The following is a 20,014-nucleotide window of genomic DNA, read 5'->3' on the forward strand; positions in this document are numbered from 1 at the left end:
GATTTACATCTGACTTTAGCTCTCAGATTATTGCGAGTTAAAATGAAATAAACTGGTTCCTTTCATGGGAAAAAAATTGGTTGATTATATAGAGAATCACTGAAGCATGACTGGAGCCTCCCCCCCCCCTCCCCCCCCCCCCCCCCCCCCCCCCCTATAAATAAGGCCTACATGTCAAATGAAAACAAGAGGCTATCACAACGACCAAAAACTGAATTTATTAACATTTATTTGTGTCCTAATAATATCACAAGAACCATTACTGATGAATGGTGAAAGTGAAAATCGTAAATATCAAATTTGAAAAGCTTAGATTGAATGGTTCATAAGTGAATGCAACAACTTGTATGAAAACGCCATTCTACGATCTTTCAAGAACCATAACTCATGAACGGTAAAAGTCAAAATTGTCATTATTGAACTTGACCTCTATTTAGTCATCAGTAACAACATAAAAAAAATTCAAAAGCTTAATAAGTTGAATGGTTCATGAGAAAATGCACAGACACGACTGGAAACATCATTTTTCAATCTTTCACGAACCATAACTCCTGAACGGTAAAAGTCAAAATCGTCATTATTGAACTTGACCTCCATTTTGTCATCAGTAACAACATATTAAAATTTGGGAAGCTTTGGTAGAACAGTTCATGCGTAATTGTACGGACATGACTGGAAACTCCATTTTACTATCTTTCAAGAACCATAACTCCTGAACAGTAAAAGTCAAAATCACCATTATTGAACTTGACCAGTAACAACATATTAAAATTTTAAAAGCTTTGGTTGAACAGTTCATGAGTTATTGCACGGACAACATTTGATTACCGGCCGCCCGCTGTACATCCCAAATTTAATAACCGACATTTTTGTCCCAAAAATCCGGTTAAAAAAACATTTTACTTTTACCCCACACACCCAAATTGTCACAAAGTAAACAAAATCTCAACTGCTTCTTAAGTTCAAAGACAAATAACTTCTACAAAAGTTGCCTGATAAAAATGTTCTTGGATATGCAAATCTACTTATCGTGTTCTTATGAGCTTTAAAGTTTCATGAAGTTCTGTTGTGTGATTTAGAAGGAGTTGTGACAAAAAAAACAGGACTAATGGGACAGATTGGTAAATCATTTGTTCGGTAAAGTTGTGTGGGGTATAATGATGTTTAAATATGAGAGTTAAAAGTTTTCAAATTCTAAGTAGATGACCTTTGCATTATATATCTGTGTAGCATGGACAAAGAGTAATGGTCTATATGGTTTACTTTACCCTAATTTGTGAGCATTCCGGTATGTCAAAGGAAAGATTTAGAACATGTTTCAATCTTCACAATATCCTCATGGCCAAATCTTTTGCAACTTAAGGCATGATGTTTGAGTTACTGATTGCAAAGATTCTACACTATGCTGATTTGGTTGCCATGATACCGAATTGAAGCCATGGAAATCATATAATTTACAACTGGTACATAAGAATGATGAGAACCAAAATTTTTTGTTCTTTAATTTTTGTTCTGAAAATACGAAAAGCCACTGGAGGTAATTATTGATTTTTGAAAATTCAAATTAGAAGCTTCAAGTCTTGTGAATATTCATATCATGCCTGTCCTAAGTTCAGAACCTTGTCATTGGCCTTTTATGGTATATAATAGTGAAACTCTTGGAACAAGACGCCAAAGTTTATTGTAGGTCAAATGTTTTCCACCAATACAGTGAATAGGATTTTTTAAATGGTTTGACGGATTAGAGATTTCATAAGCCTGCAGTTGTACTTCTAGCAAGACTGGGTAGAGACTACTAGTATGAACAACCAAAATTTGTGCTGACTGTTTTCACCCAATGTCAATGAGTATTTCTAGACTGCTAGCATTTGGGACATAGTACATTTTTCGAGATTTTGGTAAAAGTCGTCAAAATCTTTTCAATTTCTTCAAAATTTGATTCGAGGGAACGAATCTAAGAGCACAGTATTAGACAAACTTTAAAATTCAAGTCATAAATTTCATTTGTTATAACAAACATAATGCGAGCACCAAAGAAAAAGAGGCTAGTTCCAAAAAGCCATCAAGGAGAAAATTGTGTTGTCATTGATTTTTAATCCAGTTGTAATATGTAGAATTTTCAATTTTGTCTCACTGGTGTTTTAAAAATATAGTTATTTACAATAGGTTTATTTGGTGAATATGTCTGTCTGGTTTCTCTTGCCTGCATCTTCTGACCTTAACATTATTTCTCAATATTAACTTTTCCTGGTTGGGTATGTTTCTTGGATACTTAAGCAAAAGGGTCAACTACCAAGTAATGGGTATATTTGGAGTATGGAATGATTATAAGGCATGCATTACAGTCTTGCAGGTTTAATCTGACCTTTAACAAATTGACATGGATCCTTGTTATATTACATAATGTTGAAGAACCTGATCTATCAGTATGATCAGAAAAGCAAACATTTGCACAAAAAATTGTTGAAATGTCTCAATCTGAATATACAAATGCATACAATTCTGATATTCAAGAAAAGAAATATGTTACTTTATTCACCTATGGTTACAATTGTTCTCAATAAATGATGAACACATTGACAAACCTACTTTTGTATCCAACAGAAAAGGTGAATGGATTCCTGCGATATACCGGCAATAAGCAGAACTCACGAAACCAATTTTATATACACAACTAGGAGTTAAAATTACACACATCCACAATAACCTTTCTGTTCTCAACAGACAAATAGAAACTAAAAACAACACAATCTTAATTTGTATCTTGCTTTTATTTGGTTGTTTCTTATACAAAACTGCTTCTCTTCACAAAATGAATATAAAGGGAGAAAAACCAATAAACAGATTTAATCTGCACAATCACAAATGTTTCATAAATAATAAATAAAAAGGATTTCTTCACATGATTCCTTTACATAATTTCAAATCTTTAATTCATATTTTAAGAGATCTTTTGAACAGAAGGAAAAAGATTAACCTTACAATTACTTAAAGCCCCTGTACAATGGCACATACAAAGATATTACAGTTGAAGTGTATGAATTTTCTTCAGAAATCAACCAATAAAAAAATAAGTTAAAAGTAATTTAGCAAGATTGTCATTGAACTATATGATGTTTATGAAAGAATGACTGCAATGAAAAATGATAATGATTTTGATTTCCAGATATATAGACATGAGTCAAGTAAACAAGTAATACCATAATAAATCTAAATTATTTAGTTGAATGGTACTGTCATGGTTGATATTTATTTGTCATATAAGACATAACATTCATATCTAGGTATTACAAGTTGAGGAATGTTACATCTAATACTGAAAAAAGGCACTCAGTTTTTCTGTTAACTGCCAGATTTTTAGTACTCAACTTTTTTTCTTCAAACTCCATCAATAATAGAATAAACGTGAAAATGAACAAACGTAAACCAACTAAGAAATAACATCATTTAAAACACATTAATTATATTTTATATAAAGTAAAAAAAAAATCACCTTGTAGAAGTATTTATAGGTTTAATACTTCAACCCAAATCTACCCACAAGACAAATGAAGTGTGTATGAACCACCCTAACAATTTTTGGATACGGGTCAAATGTCACGTCATTCTAACTTTTTTATCTATTTCTTATTGAATATTTTCTGCAACATATGTATATTCAGATAACTAATGGTTAATTTTGGTCCCACATTCTAAATAACTTAGGAGGGACAGACAGCTATAACCAGGGCATCTTTACAAGACAAGATTTTGCCAAACAAAAACACAACAATAACATTAATCTCAATCTTTTCACCGTGTAAAAATAAAACTATAACATAAATTAAACGCTAAAACATTCATAGTTTTCATACATGAATAGGGCCTTGCTCGGGTTATGCACATTGGTAAAGTTACCAAAACTAAGTCTAAAGGGTTGGGGTTTTTACCCTGGACATACTTTCTTCCTCCCAACAAAAATGTATACCATGGAAGTGTACAGAGGCATATAAAGTGGTGCTTAACTCCATCAATTAAACAAACAAAACAAATACAACTAGTGCCTAGTTCATATAAATATGGTACCCTGGGAACACACAAAGAACTTAGAAAAATCACCAGCCATAAAAATGTCTCCCTTGTTTAAAATCACATGTTAACTCATAAATGAATTCATTGACATTAACAAATGAAAATATTTCAATATCACAATTAAGTCATGTACAAGTTCTTTCATGTAACATTAAAAATAGTGTTGATCTTCACATGCTGGTTCTTTCTAAATCATTCTCTGCATGCATCGTTTAAACAGTACAAGTATACACAATTGTGAACATCCATGATAACTTTAAAAATATATAAATTAATTCACCATGTCATTTTTACTCCCATAATCATTCTTAAAAATTAATATTCATATTATGTATTTATTAACCCACAAATTATGCCATTAAAACATAGCAGATACTACAACACATGTGCATTACAGCTATAACCCTCTGAGTCATTAACATAAATCCTTCACCACCCATCAAGTCCTGGCATTGGAAACTGTATAGCAAACTTCTCGACATCTGCCTTTAGTGCTGCTATTTTCTGTTTAATCTTTTCGTCTGTTATTATCTTAGCCTTAAAATCTTTCAATAATGGTCCACAACCTTCCATAGCTTCCTTTGTTATCACTAACCCTGAAATAAAACAAGTTAAATACCACTGTAGGTGTCTATGATTGATTGATGTTTAATGCCACTTTCAGAACTCTTGGCTATATTGTGGCAATCAGGTTTTATTGATAGAGGAAGCCAGAGGGCTAGAGAAAGAATCGCCGACTATAGACAGGAAAACAGACCATCCTAGTAGATTAAGATTGAAGTTCTAATGCACTGACACATACAGGTTTTTAAATGGTTGGTGATACTGTAGATAAACTACTTAGATAGATTTCTACGACAAATTTGAAAAAAAATGATTAACTGCTGTATTATGGATTTTATCAATTTATAAATTCAAGTTTCTGCATTTAATGTATCGATTGCAACTACTACAAAATGTACCAAAAATTTAACATACTGAGTGTAAATTATCAAAATCTGTAGTGGAATTTTTTATGTATGAATATAATAATGAGAAGTTTTATGTGGTAACAATACTAGTAGGTATAAGATGACATTAAACAATTAAATTTACCTTGATGTATAAACTCTGATACTTGTTCAAAATCTTTTTCCTTCATATTTCTGGAGGTAAGAGCAGGAGATCCTATTCTAAGACCACTTGGTTTAAGAGCACTTTTGTCACCTGGACAGGTGTTTTTGTTCAGAGCTATACTAACATCTTCCAGAACTTTCTCAGCCCGAGCACCATCTATTCCATTTGGTCTCAAGTCAACCAAGATTAAATGATTGTCAGTACCACCTAAAATACATCATAGGAATAATTATATACAGGTTTAGACTTCAGCATACACAGTGAAGTCAACTTAGATTATGTAACGCCTAAAATACATCATAGAAATAATTTTATACACATTTAGACTCCAGCTGTATCAGAAAGCTGGGGTTAGTCTCACAAAAAAGATTCACTGAAAACCTATAATAATATTGTTGACATGTGATTTTTTAGGAACTTTCTCCTAATTCATGGTGGGTAAACTTGCCAATTTAATTGGGTTGCAATATATATTTTTTTCCTCTGCCACATTATAATGAAGGGACATAAAAGTTATATCCTCCAGGTGTATTATAAACCCAATTACCTAATTATATACTGGGTTGGAGAATTTTGTCATCTAGTGTTGTTAAACATACTCTTATAGTGGTTTTAATAATCATTGGAAGGGTTTAGGGCTATTATCATTTACAGCATACTTAAGTATTATTGCATCATGTGATATTTGCTTTCCTTATCGCAAAGATATGTTTTGTAAAAGTTTCATAAGGATATTTTATCGTCTATAACAAATGTATTGTAAAATAAGCATTGTGTATAGGATTCATAACATTTGGTTGAAAAAATCAATAATTTCTCATTTGTAAAGGGACATAACTCTAGAAATGTGAAAGTGCTGCCACAGAAAGTCTAACTTGATCTGTGTTTTATTGGTAATAAGCATTGTGTAAAAGTTTGATAACATTTAATTAAGGCAATCTCAACTTTAAGAACGGGAAGGAAAAATTCAGCAATTTTTTTAATTGTAACGGGACATTACTTTAAATGGTAAAAGTGACATCAACAAAATTCAAACTTGATCAGTATTTTGTATTTAAGTTTCAAAATGTTTGGTTGAGGCAAGCATAAGTTTGAGAACTGAATTTAATTTCTGTGCACAGTTAGACAGACTTACATGAGTCAAACTTAATGTTCCCTCCACTAAGGCAGGGGTATAAAATACATTTGGTCTACAGATAGGAAACAAAACAAATCACTGATTGATTGTAATATGATTAATTTGTGATTGTATCTAAATTCTCACCTGTTACAACCTTATATCCCTTTTCTTGTAATACTTTACTCATTACACGGGCATTGGCTATTACTTGTTCTTGATAAACTTTGAATTCTGGTCTACATGCCTGGTTCAAGGCTACTGCAACAGCTAAAACACAAATATTACAGAACATCAAAATGCATTCAAATATCAATCATAACTCTGCTAATGACTATACAAGTAAAGAACAAATAAAAAAATATGTTGTTTTTACCTGTGTCTTTTACTTCATCAGGGTTTCAGCTAGGATTTTGAGGGCTTTAGTCACTTTTTGCGCGTGATAAAAATCAGCCTTATTTTTTTATAGAGCAAGGGATCTAGGATGTTTATCAAACTAGCTATACATATATGTCCAAGTCCTTCAAGGACTAGTCTAGGATCTTTGAAGGCTTTAGGATTGCTAATGTAGACAGTTATTGGCAATATTGAATGAATTGACTGATGTGATACTAAGATATGAAGATAAGAACAGGAATCTGGTAATATGGTCAAAACTTCACTTCAGTTATTTTCAGGGCACACCCCTTATCAACAAAAGTTGGGTGCCTTTATTTTTTAACCACTGCACAAATGAACTTGTAACGACTTTTTCACTTCACAATCAATTATATCTTTGAAAATATGTTTTAATATCTATTTGGAATCAATTTCTTTAATATTGGATAGAAGGATCTGCATCTATACTTAATGTGACGATTCTAATGATTGTAGACTGTAGATCACGTTAACTTTCGATTTTTAAACGAAATGAAATGAAAACGGAAAGTGACAATTGATTAATAATTTCAGAATAAAACCGGATTCATCTACGAACTTTTACGCATGCGCAATGCATAGAACAGAAAGCACCTGTTTGCAAGTGAAAATATTTACGTTTTGAATAAAGTTCATTCTTTTTAATCGAAGTTGTCGAAAGTTTTTGATGAATATTTATATAAAGTATGACGAAAATACGTTGAAATGACAAAACTATGACAAGCAAACTGCAAATTATGATTGTAAGGGAAATATTGAAATTAAAATAAAGTTGAAATGTCCGGGAAGTTTATCAATTTTGTTCAAATGACGAAAATACGACTGAAATGTGAGAAATGATATAAATGAAATGCTGACTGACTGATTTAACTTATATAGATTATTATGATGGTCATTTATGAGGTTTTATAATGATAATTAAGGGATTAGTGACCCATCTGATTGGCGATAAGCGGATTACTTGTCATAACAACTTTTAACACCTTTGGTAAACGTTAATTACCTGAGGGTCATAAACTTGTCAGAAACATAAAGACAGGTAGAATTCAAGTTATTTGATGTGTAAATATTTTTACACTTTCCAAATTTAAGTGACGAAATTGATATGAAATATTTTCGTCATTTCGAAAACCTTTTCGTAAAATACGAAAGTGACGAGCGCTAGCAACATCACTGCTTCATATATACTTGAAGATTTTATTGGCATTTTAAATATCCAAATATTAGAGAAAGCAAAAAGAAGCTTATTTTTTTACTGCATAATAAGACACAAGTGGAAAGGGGATTGAGTGTTATTCTATTTAATTTATCAATGTATTATGTATAATGAAGCTACTCACCTGCAATCTGATGATTATGTGGACCACCTTGTAAGCCTGGAAACACAGCTTCATTTATCTTTTTCTCTAAATCATACATTTCTTCTTTACCATCTTTGAGTACCTTTCGAACACCTAAAGAGAATAAAATTAGAAATTAAATATATCCATAACACAAATAAGTCTGTTTCAACAATTATTTTCCATGTAGAATTATGGTCATAAATATAACCAGTTTCAGGAAAGGAATATTGTCTTAGTTAACCTACTTGTTTCATGTATTTTTGTTTTTAATGAACTGATCCCAAATAGGTATTTGCATTCTCTTTAAAAAAAAATTATCGTAATATCTGTTTCATGTGTGTTTAGACATATAAATTAAATAGTAGGTTATAAAAGGAATCAATTAATTTTTAGGCCAAAACAAATACATTCAAATCATGTTTATGTTGTTTTCATACCTTTTCTGTAGAAGATCATTCCTGATCTGGGTCCTCTGAGTGATTTATGGGTTGTTGTAGTAACAACATCACAATGTTCAAATGGATTAGCCACTAATCCTGTCGCTACTAATCCACTAACATGAGCCATATCTGCCAACACGTAAGCACCATTCTCATCAGCCACTTTCCTGAACCTGGCATAATCTAGATTTCTGGAATAACAACTGATACCTGAAAGCAAAGAAATTTAGACACATTATAAAATATTTTAATGCATCTACATATATGATATTCAATTCTTCTTTTTTTTCTTAACAAAAAGTCTTCTTCAATATTGAGGTAAAATCATGTGAATGTCACAAAAATGTTAATGATAAAAAAAATTGACCAATTACTTTAGCTAGAAACAGGATTCAATTTAATTAATTGATCACTTCTTTTTAAGAAAAAGAAAAAAGTATAATAAAAGTCAAAATGAAAAAGAATTTGCAAATTTTTAAAATATATTTCATGATTGGAAATATGAATTTGAACATGAGTTTTGATAAATTCTACCCTTTCTTACCTGCTACAATCATTTTTGGTAGAAACAGTTTGGCATTTCTGTGGAGTTCATCATAATCAATCAGCCCTGTTTCTGGGTTAACTTTATATGGCATTGATTCAAAGTACACTGATGTTGCTGAGATCTTCTTAGTAGGAGTCATAAAACCATGACTTAAATGTCCACCGTCAGGTAAATCAAGACCCATAATTCTACCATGTGGTCCTACTAGTGCTGTATATACTGCAAAGTTTGCTGGACTTCCAGACAATGGTTGAACATTTACTCCCCATTTTGCAGGGTCAAGTTTATAAGCCTCTAACGCCCTCCTTTGGCACAGTCTTTCCATCTCATCAATAAATTCATTTCCACCATAGTACCTGTGAGAGTATTATACATTTTATCTTTCATCACAGTTCATCAAATAATGGTCAGAGGCTCAGAGCAGTTAGTTTACTTAAGATCTTATATACAAGAAATTGACATATGAAACACAACACTTAATCATACTTTCGTTTCATCCCCATGTGTTAATTTAAATGTTATGGAATATGTGATTCTGGTGTTAAATAGGTGTCAATCATATGAATCAAAGTACTTATAAACCTAAAGTCAAATGAGCATATACCTATCAATGAGTCTAGGAGTGATCAATATTTGCCGTTGGGTCAATTTTGTATGTCACATTTAAAACTTGTCTCATATATATTCCATAAATAGTGGAACCTTAACTCACCTTTGACCTGGTTGCCCCTCAGAATATTTATTAGTCAAACAGGAACCCAGTGCTTGTATAACTGCTTTGCTAGTGAAATTTTCTGATGCAATCAGTTCTAGGCCTTTCATTTGTCTATTTTTTTCATTTCTAATAATTGCTGCCATTTCTGGATCATCGTCTTTGATGTCCTTCTGAAGGTAAAAACTATCTCCTGATCCGTTCATCATTTTTGTTCTTTATTTCTGTAAAATAAAATAAATACATTCATCTTTATGTATGCATAGCTTTTTAGTTTTATCTGACAACAATTATTTGTATTTCATTCTGTTTTCTACAATCAAATTGTCTAGAAATGATTAACTGTACATTACTGTATTCCATTGTGAAGTGTTTTATATCATTAGTACCCTTCAAGTCATGTCAGTTGTATTCAAACTTGTCTTTTATTGAAGGTGTAATTCTGAATAGCAATAGACATATATTACATATCAATTATAACATTTTATTTTACAATTGTATTTTTTGCAACTGCCTCCATTTCAAGTTGACAAATATAGGCATTTTATACATTAAAATGTACTGAAAACATGCAATCACTTTCTAATCACCATCAATTTGAGTAAAAAAGTAAAACTGTTTCTGTTAAAATTTACGATTCATTATGGATTTTTAATTGTTTGGACCACCTGATTTTGTGTTTCTTTACAGAGAGTGCACTAAATAGCGGAGCAGACTCATCATCAGAGTGATATCAAGCCAATTTTTTAGAAGACCAGTATGTTTCTAGACTTTTATATAGAAACAAAGATTTTTGGGTATAAAATAAACTCTATCAGTCACAAAATTTTGAATTCTAAATAGTCTTGTTTTATCCATAATTTTTAAATCAACTAATTGTAAAATGTATTGGGAATGTGTCCATGGGACAAATATGATGCCCCAAATTGCATATCATATAAAGTTATGAAGGGAAAAAACTGAAGAGCAGTTAAAAGTTATGCAACCCAAATTTGTACTTTATCAGACATTTTAGTATTGTGTGTAAGTTACATTACATTTGGTTGGGTGAGGCAAACTAAGAAAACAGAAACTGAAGATTTGACCTTTAATTTGTTAAGGCCACACTACCCCACTTCCCCCCCCCCCCCCAAAAAAAAAAATTAACTTAATCAGCATTTTTAAAATAGTAACTTCTGAAGATAAATTGACAGCTCATCACCTCAAGACAATACAACATTTCTTCATACATAATTTAAAAGCAGTGTAAGGGAGGTAATTCAAACACAACATTTTCAATGTTAAGTTTAAATAACCTCCCTAATTGTTTGCCCCTAATTTCTAAACAATTAGAGTCATAACCTCCCAAAGCCAATACTTACCATCCCTTTGTGGTATGGTAACTAAAGGAATGGTAACTTGTAAAATTTCCGAGATCCGTACACCATTGATGATTTCACAAGTTATTGTCTGTTTTCGCCCCTTTTTACCCTTTATTCCTAAACTGTTTGGACCATAACCGCCAATATTGTTCTCAACCTTCCTTTAGTGGTAATAAACCTTGTGTTTAAATTTGATATATTTCTATGTACCTATTCTTAAGTTATTGACTGGAAACCTAAATGTCTTCGGACAACGGGGTTGATGATGAGGTGATACCAACACATGTACATGAATGTGACAGCAAAATTTTCTGGTGTCACATAAAAATAACAAAATATCAAACTCTAGGGAAAATTTAAATCAGGGAGTCCCTTATCAAAAGCTCAACACTGTTACACATCTACATGTATGTGAAGCCCACTCCAAATTATGCAAGTTTAAAATTTCTTTGTCCAATCAGGTATTATTTTAAGTTTTTCAATATGGTGACAAGTTGCACACCTTTTCATGAACCTAAAATAATGATCTGCAGTACAACATGTACAAGCATTAGTTAATAGTATGATTAGGCACAATCGCCTGAAGATTTAATAATTATAGTGAAAAAATGGGTGAAATAAGATATTTTTAATAGTATTTGCCAGAATAATTTCTCCCATTTTTTTCGCTATGATTATTAGATTTTCAGGCAACTATGTATTAGGGCAAAACATTTTTAATATATTTCTTCATTTTTCCTCCATTTTTAACAGCTTACATAACTTATTGATTGTTATAGATTACATAACCTCTTAATTTTCTTACATTATAGTCATTACATAACTTTGACAAACTTTATATCACATCTTAAAAGTTCTTAACTTTATAAAATTTCTAAAAACTTTTGTTCATCTGTCAAAATACTAATCAATAAGATATAAGTTAAGGTATCAACAGCATTATAAAACTATACTCGGACAAACAACATATTGACCCTCAACAGTTGTCAAATTTGTTGATCCCTTTATCAAATCCTGAAGTAAATGTACAAATCAGGATGCACTTACTTAATCTTTACTTACATAAATCTTTACAAATGTCCGAACTATAGATTGTAGACTTAATCACTACTCATAAAGCCAGACTGCATTTAAAAAGTTTAATTAAGTCATTTTTAAAGAATCTTTAAATATCATATGTAAACTCTAATAACCTATTTCTTGCACTAAAGCTATGTGTAACTGATAAAATAAAGAAAACAATTATTATATTAGATTGTCATGCATTTGAATAATGGTGATCAGTAAGTTAAAAGCCTTTTCTTTCATTAGATCGTCTTTACTCTTATAAAAACTAAATATAAATAAGTTAAATAATACCTAAAAGGTTTCCCGCCACCTTCTTGCTACGAGCTATATGGTAGAAGTAAACAGGAAGCACACGGGAAACGACCGCTTTATATAACAAACGATAACCAATTAAAATCAACGTTTTATCATCCAATCAGAATAAATAAAAGAAACAGAAATAACATTACTAGCTCGTGTACTTGTAAAACGTACCATTTAAGGCATCTTCAATGATAGCTTTATTTGTAGGATTTCATATTAGAGAACAAAATATAGCTTATATACAAGCAAAAGCCAAAAGCTATACAACAGCAAAAAAAAATCTCTAAAATTTGGTCATGTTTGTTTTTAGATTTGATTATGTCATAGGATAATTGAAAGAGTTGGTATTACTTTGCTTCATAAAAAAGAATGGCCAACGTAGATACACGTATCTTGTCTTAGGGAGGGATAAATCCTACTTTGTAAAGAATCACTCTGATTCAAACAAAAAATTCCCTGAAACTGATATTATCAAGATGCTTGATTTCTTGATTGACAACATATTTGTTACGTTCGGAGGACGTATTTTATTCAACAGATTGTCGGCATTCCAATGGGAACAAACTGTGCCCCTCTACTTGGCGACTTTTTTCTTCATTATTATGAGGCTGACTTCATGCAAGAACTTCTTAGGAAGAAAGATAAGAAGTTAGCAATATCCTTTTTAAGAGCCAGTCTGCCATAAAACCATGCAAAATCTCAAATTTCGTCCAAATTGGTAGTAATAACTTTGCAACATTATATATATTTCCAAAATCTTTGGGTTTTTAGGAGTTAAAATAAAAAATTTTTTTTGGTTAATTCACACTATTTTCCATTTAACAGCCTTATTTGCATATTTGTGAATTATAAAAAAATAATGCAAAAAAATCACAAAAATTTAGGTACTTTTAAAAGGTCTGAATAATTGATATATCTCTTAAATATAGCATTATCTTGTTATATTTTGCAAAGAGCATTATAAAAAAAAGAAAAAATGCATTTTGACATACTTTTTACCTTTTGGCAAGTTGCCAGAGAGATTCGTGCAACAGATGTATTAGATAACTTGCATGTAGTACATGTACTCAGTAGGTGTTTTCTCTTAAGATCATATTTTTTTTTTTTTAATTTAGGATTTTTTTAAAGGTGTATATCAGTTCTAAGACAAGTAAAAAAAATTAGCCTGGCAAATAGTGGGAAGTTAGTAAAAAAAAATGCCCCAAATATCTATAAAATGCACTATTGTAATAGTTTTTGGCTCTCAACATTTTAACTAAAACTGATCAAAGTAGACTTATATTTAGGACAGTAACTTAAGTTTAAGTGAATAAATCTTTATGATTTTTTTTCCAGAAGGTTCAATACCACAAAAGGAAGCTTTGGAACGATTTTGGGGATGATGGTCCCAACCGTTTAGGAATTAAGGGCCCAAAAGGGGCCCAAAACAAGCATTTTATAGTTTAAGGATAATAACTTGTGTATAAGTATTTCAATTGCTCTGGTATTGTATCATAATGTTTAAAACCACAAGTAGAAGGTTTGGATTCCTTTAAATGGGTCATGGAATCAAAGTTAGGAATAAAGGGCCAAAAAGAGGCCAAAAACAAGATTTTTTCTAATTTCAAGACGATAACTTGTGTGTTATTGTATGGATATCTTTCAAACTGTACCACAATGCTCCATATAACAAAGGGGAGGCTGGGATTTAGTTTTGGATTAATTGCCCAAAATATGTAGGAATGAGGGGCCAAAAAACAAAAAAGGGCCGAAAAGAAGAACATTTCTAGTTTCCAAACAATAACTTGGGTGTAAGTACATGTATATGGACCTCTCTGTAATTGTACTACAATTTTCTAAACTAAAAAGGAAAGGATGGGATTGTTTTAAGGGTTATTGATGAAAGGGGGGTTTCAATATGTTTGGGGCGGGGGGGGATTTGTTAAAAAAAAATAAGGGATTTCTTCTTTTTTTTTCAAAAATTTTCAAATTTAAATTTTCAAAATTTCCAAGAAGAAATCTTCAATTGCACAGTATTGTGCAATAGATTTGTTGATCTTTGGCTACATTTATTTTGTAACAAAAACCTTTTTTTTGTCAAAAATTCAATCACATGCAAATTCTGCCCCAACTGTTCAGAGACCAACCACTGCGGTTGTATAAAGCTGCGCCCTGTGGAGCACCTGGTTTTCACATACTTTCAATTGATGACAGTCTTTAAAAAGCTTGTTATATGAAACAGAGTTGTGAACATTCTTGTACTTCAAAATTTTTCCTCTTTGAAACTTTTGATTGAAATGCAACCAATTATAGGGCCAATCACTCATTGAGTGTCTTGATTAGAAAGTTGTGTCTTTTAGAGCGTATGTAAAATAAATGTGGCCATTTTTTTTAACTACGAAAAAAGATTATGTTTGCATATATAATGTGCCATATAAAAGTTTTTGATTTATATCTCAGATTGAATCAAGATAAAAGAAAGACATTTGAGGTAACCCTACTTCTTCAAAAATCGAAAGCTTTTCGAAAATTATCTTGAATGTTCCCTCTCCAAAGAGCATCTCTTTCCTGTTTGTTGATACTTTGATATTTTGATTTTTAGTCCCCTAACGCATGTAACGGCTAACGTCTAAGTGGACTTAGGTTTGCACTGCGTGTCTGTCAGTCTGTCTATCTGTCAGTTTGGCAAATCGACTTGTTTGTGCTTGTAGATTTTGATTTGATTTATCATGACAAGTTACAGGCCAATTCATTATTCACACTTTAAGCTTTTCTCTTTGTTCAGTTGAGGCCCTTTCTCTAGAATTAAATTTTTGATGAAATACTTATTCATTAGAAGACTTTTGTTCAAACGGAAATAACTCATTTTTTAGGTCACCTGGCCCAAAGGGCCAAGTGAGCTTTTCTCATCACTTGGCGTACGTCGTCCGTCGTCGTCCTGCGTTAACTTTTACAAAAATCTTCTCCTCTAAAACTACTAGGCCAAATTTAACCAAACTTGGTCACAATCATCATTGGGGTATCTAGTTTAAAAATTGTGTCCGGTGACCCGGCCAACAAACCAAGATGGCCGCCATGGCTAAAAATAGAACATAGGGGTAAAATGCAGTTTTTGGCTTATAACTCAAAAACCAAAGCATTTAGAGCAATCTTACATGGGGTAAAATTGTTTATCAGGTTAAGATCTATCTGCCCTGAAATTTTCAGATGAATCCGACATTCCGTTGTTAGGTTGCTGCCCCTGAATTGGAAATTTTAAGGAAATTTTGCTGTTTTTGGTTATTATCTTGAATATTATTATAGATAGAGATAAACTGTAAACAGCAATTATGTACAGCAAAGTATGAACTAAAAATAAGTCAACGTGACCAAAATAGTCAATTGACCCCCTTAAGGAGTTATTGCCCTTCATAGTCAATTTTTAACAATTTTTACAAAATTTGTAGATTTTCACTAACATTTTCGTCAGAAACTACTGTTATAGATACAGATAATTGTAAGCAGCAAAAATATTTAGTAAAGTAAGATCTACAAACACATCACCATCACCAAAACTCAATTTTGTCATGAATCCATCTCTGTACAATGTTTAATATTAACATAGGCCAAGGTGAGCGACACAGGCTCTTTAGAGCCTCTTGTTTAAAGACAAAATTACATTTTGAATGTTTTTTCTTTTCTTTGGTATTTAGTGATTCAATTTTGTTTCAATCTGAATAATGTGTGCAGAATTGTTGTCTTTGGACATAGAAAATTCACTGAGATAGTCAGAATTCAACAAGTTTTTACGTTTTGCTGGAAGATTTTGTCTCAATATTTTTATGTAGTTTACATTATGACTTGTAGCTAGATCAAATTTGTGTTCCATTACAATGAATTTGTAACGGGTTGGGGACTATGTATTGCCATGTATTACTCGCAGAATGTTTGTTTTTATAAAAAAATGTTCAACTCTGATGCTGCAAAATTGTTTAATGTTTAGTTAAAATAGATATTGATGACTTTATTATGTGAAACTTTTTTAAGATCTATCATACTTTTACTCTTTTTTGCTAATACCTTTATCATGTTCATTCATGACTAAAAACTTGTATTTAGACCATTTTGCACGTTTTTCTTTACGGTAGATCATAATAATATTACATGTATATAAACAGTAAAATCTTACCATTTTAATGACAATATAAAAAAGATGATGTGGTATGATTGCCAATGAGACAACTGACTACAATTAAGAGACCAAAATGACACAGACATTAACAACTATTGCTTACTGTACGGCCTTCAACAATGAGGAAAGGCCATACCTCATAGTCAGCTATAAAAGGCCCCGATAAGACAATGTAAAACAATTCAAATGAGAAAACTAACGGCCTTAAGTATATAAAAAATGAACGAAAAACAAATATGTTACACATAAACAAACGACTTCCATTGAATTACAGGCTCCTGACTTGGGACAGGCACATACATAAATAATGTGGCGGGGTTAAACATGTAAGCGGAATCCAAACCCTCCCCCTAACCAGGGACAGTGGTATAACAGTAAATCATAAGAACGAAATATAAAAATCAGTTGAAAATGGCTTAGCTCATCCGATGGACAAAAATACAAGCGGACGTAGTAGGGTAATTGTATGTCTGCTCATCAGTTTAACCATTTATCTGTGTATATTTGTTTTTATACAACCGCAAAAATTGAAAAAAAAAATGGTCCTATATTGGTATGACGTTGTCGTTGTCATCGTCGTCGTCATCCAAAGACATTTGGTTTTCGCACTTTAACTTTAGTATAAGTAAATAGAAATCTATGAAATTTAAATACAAGGTTTATGACCATAAAAGAAAGGTTGGAATTAATTTTGGGAGTTTTGGTCCCAACAGTTTAGGAATTAGGGGCCAAAAAGGGTCCAAAATTAAACTATTTGCTTTCATAAAAAAAATGAATTATTGGGGTTCTTTGATATGCCAAATCTAAAAATGTACCAAGATTTTTTATTATGGACCCAGTTTTCAAGTTGGTCCAAATCGGGGTCCAAAATTAAATTTTGTTTGATTTCAACAAAATTGAATATATTGGGTTCTTCAATATGCTGAATCTAACCATTTATTTAGTTTTTTAATATTTGGGACCGGTTATCAAATTGGTCCAAATTGATGTCTCAAGGATCTAAAATTGAAAATTATTTGATTTTATACAAACATTGAATTCTTGAGGTTCTATGATATGCTGAATATAACCATGCGTTTAGATTTTGGATATTGGACCATAATAAGACTCTTGTCATTGCTTGTCCGGTTCCCGTCATTACTTTATATAACTTATAAAGCAGGAGTGTCACGACGGGTATCGCATGCGGTTCAGAATCTGATGACTCTTTCGGCTTGGAGCATCTGATATAATCCCCCCTTTTCTTCATTATCCCTACAGGTTTTCTACTCCTTCCCGAACAGGTTTTTCCAATCCTTATTCCTACAGGTTTCCTAATCTCAATAGGTATATAAATGAGTAGGAAACCTGTAGGAATGAGTATGGAAACCTGTAGGAACGAGAAGGAAACATGTAGGAATTAGTTGGAAATCTGTGGGAATGAATAAAGAATCCTTTAGGAATGAGTAGGAAACCTTTAGAAATTAGTAAGAAACCTGTGGGAATGAGTAGGAAACCTGTAGGAATGAATGGTTAACCTGTAGGAATGAATGGTTAACCTGTAGAAATGAATGGTTAACCTGTAGGAATTTGGATTGGTGAAACCTGTATGAATGATTGAGAAAACTGAATAATAATTATTGTCAAAACTGTAGGAACGAGTGGGAAACCTATAGGAACGGAGACTACAAAACCGGGAGGATTGGGGTTGGGAAAGATGAAGAATGAGTAGGAAACCTATAAAAATTGGGATTGGAAAACCTTTAGAATGAGTGTAAATCCTGAAGGAATAGTTGGGAAACCTGAAAAAAGATAAGGCAAACTGAAGAATGAGTTGGACACCTATATACAATTTGTATTGGAAGACCGTAAGAATGAGAAGAAATCCTGTAGGAATATTTGGGAAACATGAAAAATGATTGAGCAACCTGACGAATGAGTGGGAAATCTATAGAAATTAGGATTAGGAAACCTGTAGGAATGAGTTTTCCATCACCCCTACAGGTTTTCTACTCATTCCCGTACAGGTTTCACAATCCACACTCCTACATATTTCATAATCCCCATGGGAATATTGAGAAGGAAATTAAACCTGTAGGAATAAGGAGGGAAATCTGTAGGAATGAGTTGGAAACCAGTAGGAATGAGTGGAAAACTAGAAATGAGTGAAAAACCTGTACGAATGAATAGGACAGCTGTAGGACCGAATGAGACACCAGTCATGTAGGAATGAGTAAGGAAATCAGTAGAAATGAGTAAGGAAATCTGTAGGAATGAGTAGGAAATCTGTAGGAATGAGTAGGAAACCTGTATGAATCATTTCGGAAACCTGTAGGAATGAGTAGGAAACCTGTATGAATCATTTCGGAAACCTGTAGGAATGAGTGGAAAGACTGTAGAAATGAGTGAAAAACCTGTACGAATGAATAGGACAGCTGTAGGACTGAATGAGACACCAGTTCTGTAGGAATTAGTAAGGAAATCAGTAGGAATGAGTAAGGAAATCAGTAGGAATGAGTAAGGAAATCAGTAGGAATGAGTAAGGAAATCTGTAGGAATGAGTAGGAAACCTGTATGAATCAGTTCGGAAACCTGTAGGAATGAGTAGGAAACCTGTAGAAATGAATGGTTAACCTGTAGGAATTTGGATTGGTGAAACCTGTATGAATGATTGAGAAAACTGAATAATAATTATTGTCAAAACTGAAGGAACGAGTGGGAAACCTATAGGAACGGAGACTACAAAACCGGGAGGATTGGGGTTGGGAAAGATGAAGAATGAGTAGGAAACCTATAAAAATTGGGATTGGAAAACCTTTAGAATGAGTGTAAATCCTGAAGGAATAGTTGGGAAACCTGAAAAAAGATAAGGCAAACTGAAGAATGAGTTGGACACCTATATACAATTTGTATTGGAAGACCGTAAGAATGAGAAGAAATCCTGTAGGAATATTTGGGAAACATGAAAAATGATTGAGCAACCTGACGAATGAGTGGGAAATCTATAGAAATTGGGATTAGGAAACCTGTAGGAATGAGTTTTCCATCACCCCTACAGGTTTTCTACTCATTCCCGTACAGGTTTCACAATCCACACTCCTACATATTTCATAATCCCCATGGGAATATTGAGAAGGAAATTAAACCTGTAGGAATAAGGAGGGAAATCTGTAGGAATGAGTTGGAAACCAGTAGGAATGAGTGGAAAACTAGAAATGAGTGAAAAACCTGTACGAATGAATAGGACAGCTGTAGGACCGAATGAGACACCAGTCATGTAGGAATGAGTAAGGAAATCAGTAGAAATGAGTAAGGAAATCTGTAGGAATGAGTAGGAAATCTGTAGGAATGAGTAGGAAACCTGTATGAATCATTTCGGAAACCTGTAGG

At 32.3% G+C, this 20,014-nt stretch overlaps 1 protein-coding gene across 1 annotated transcript; it reads right to left on the minus strand.

The window, feature by feature from the left end:
• Window positions 1–2,752: 2,752 nt before the first annotated feature.
• On the minus strand, window positions 2,753–12,598 carry LOC134725745 (serine hydroxymethyltransferase, cytosolic-like). The gene is made up of 8 exons (XM_063589798.1): window positions 12,484–12,598; window positions 9,764–9,987; window positions 9,049–9,407; window positions 8,502–8,714; window positions 8,062–8,175; window positions 6,452–6,574; window positions 5,167–5,394; window positions 2,753–4,667 (listed from the first exon to the last, which is right to left on the minus strand). The coding sequence occupies exons 2-8, from the start codon at window positions 9,970–9,972 to the stop codon at window positions 4,501–4,503; spliced, it is 1,413 nt and encodes a 470-aa protein (XP_063445868.1). The 5' UTR covers window positions 9,973–9,987; window positions 12,484–12,598; the 3' UTR covers window positions 2,753–4,500.
• Between the last annotated feature and the right edge of the window lie 7,416 nt (window positions 12,599–20,014).

This window comes from Mytilus trossulus, chromosome 7, assembly GCF_036588685.1.
Source record: "Mytilus trossulus isolate FHL-02 chromosome 7, PNRI_Mtr1.1.1.hap1, whole genome shotgun sequence".
Taxonomy (NCBI): Eukaryota; Metazoa; Mollusca; class Bivalvia; order Mytilida; family Mytilidae; genus Mytilus; species Mytilus trossulus.

Bases quoted from the DNA above. Each gene is read 5' to 3' on its own strand.
- LOC134725745 (XM_063589798.1), bottom strand. From the start codon at position 9,972: ATGATGAACGGATCAGGAGATAGTTTTTACCTTCAGAAGGACATCAAA. The intron at 8,715-9,048 runs GTAAGAAAGGGT...CTTTGCTTTCAG, and splicing joins ACCAAAAATGATTGTAGCAG to GTATCAGTTGTTATTCCAGA. The intron at 6,575-8,061 runs GTGAGTAGCTTC...TTTGTGTTTTAG, and splicing joins ACATAATCATCAGATTGCAG to CTGTTGCAGTAGCCTTGAAC.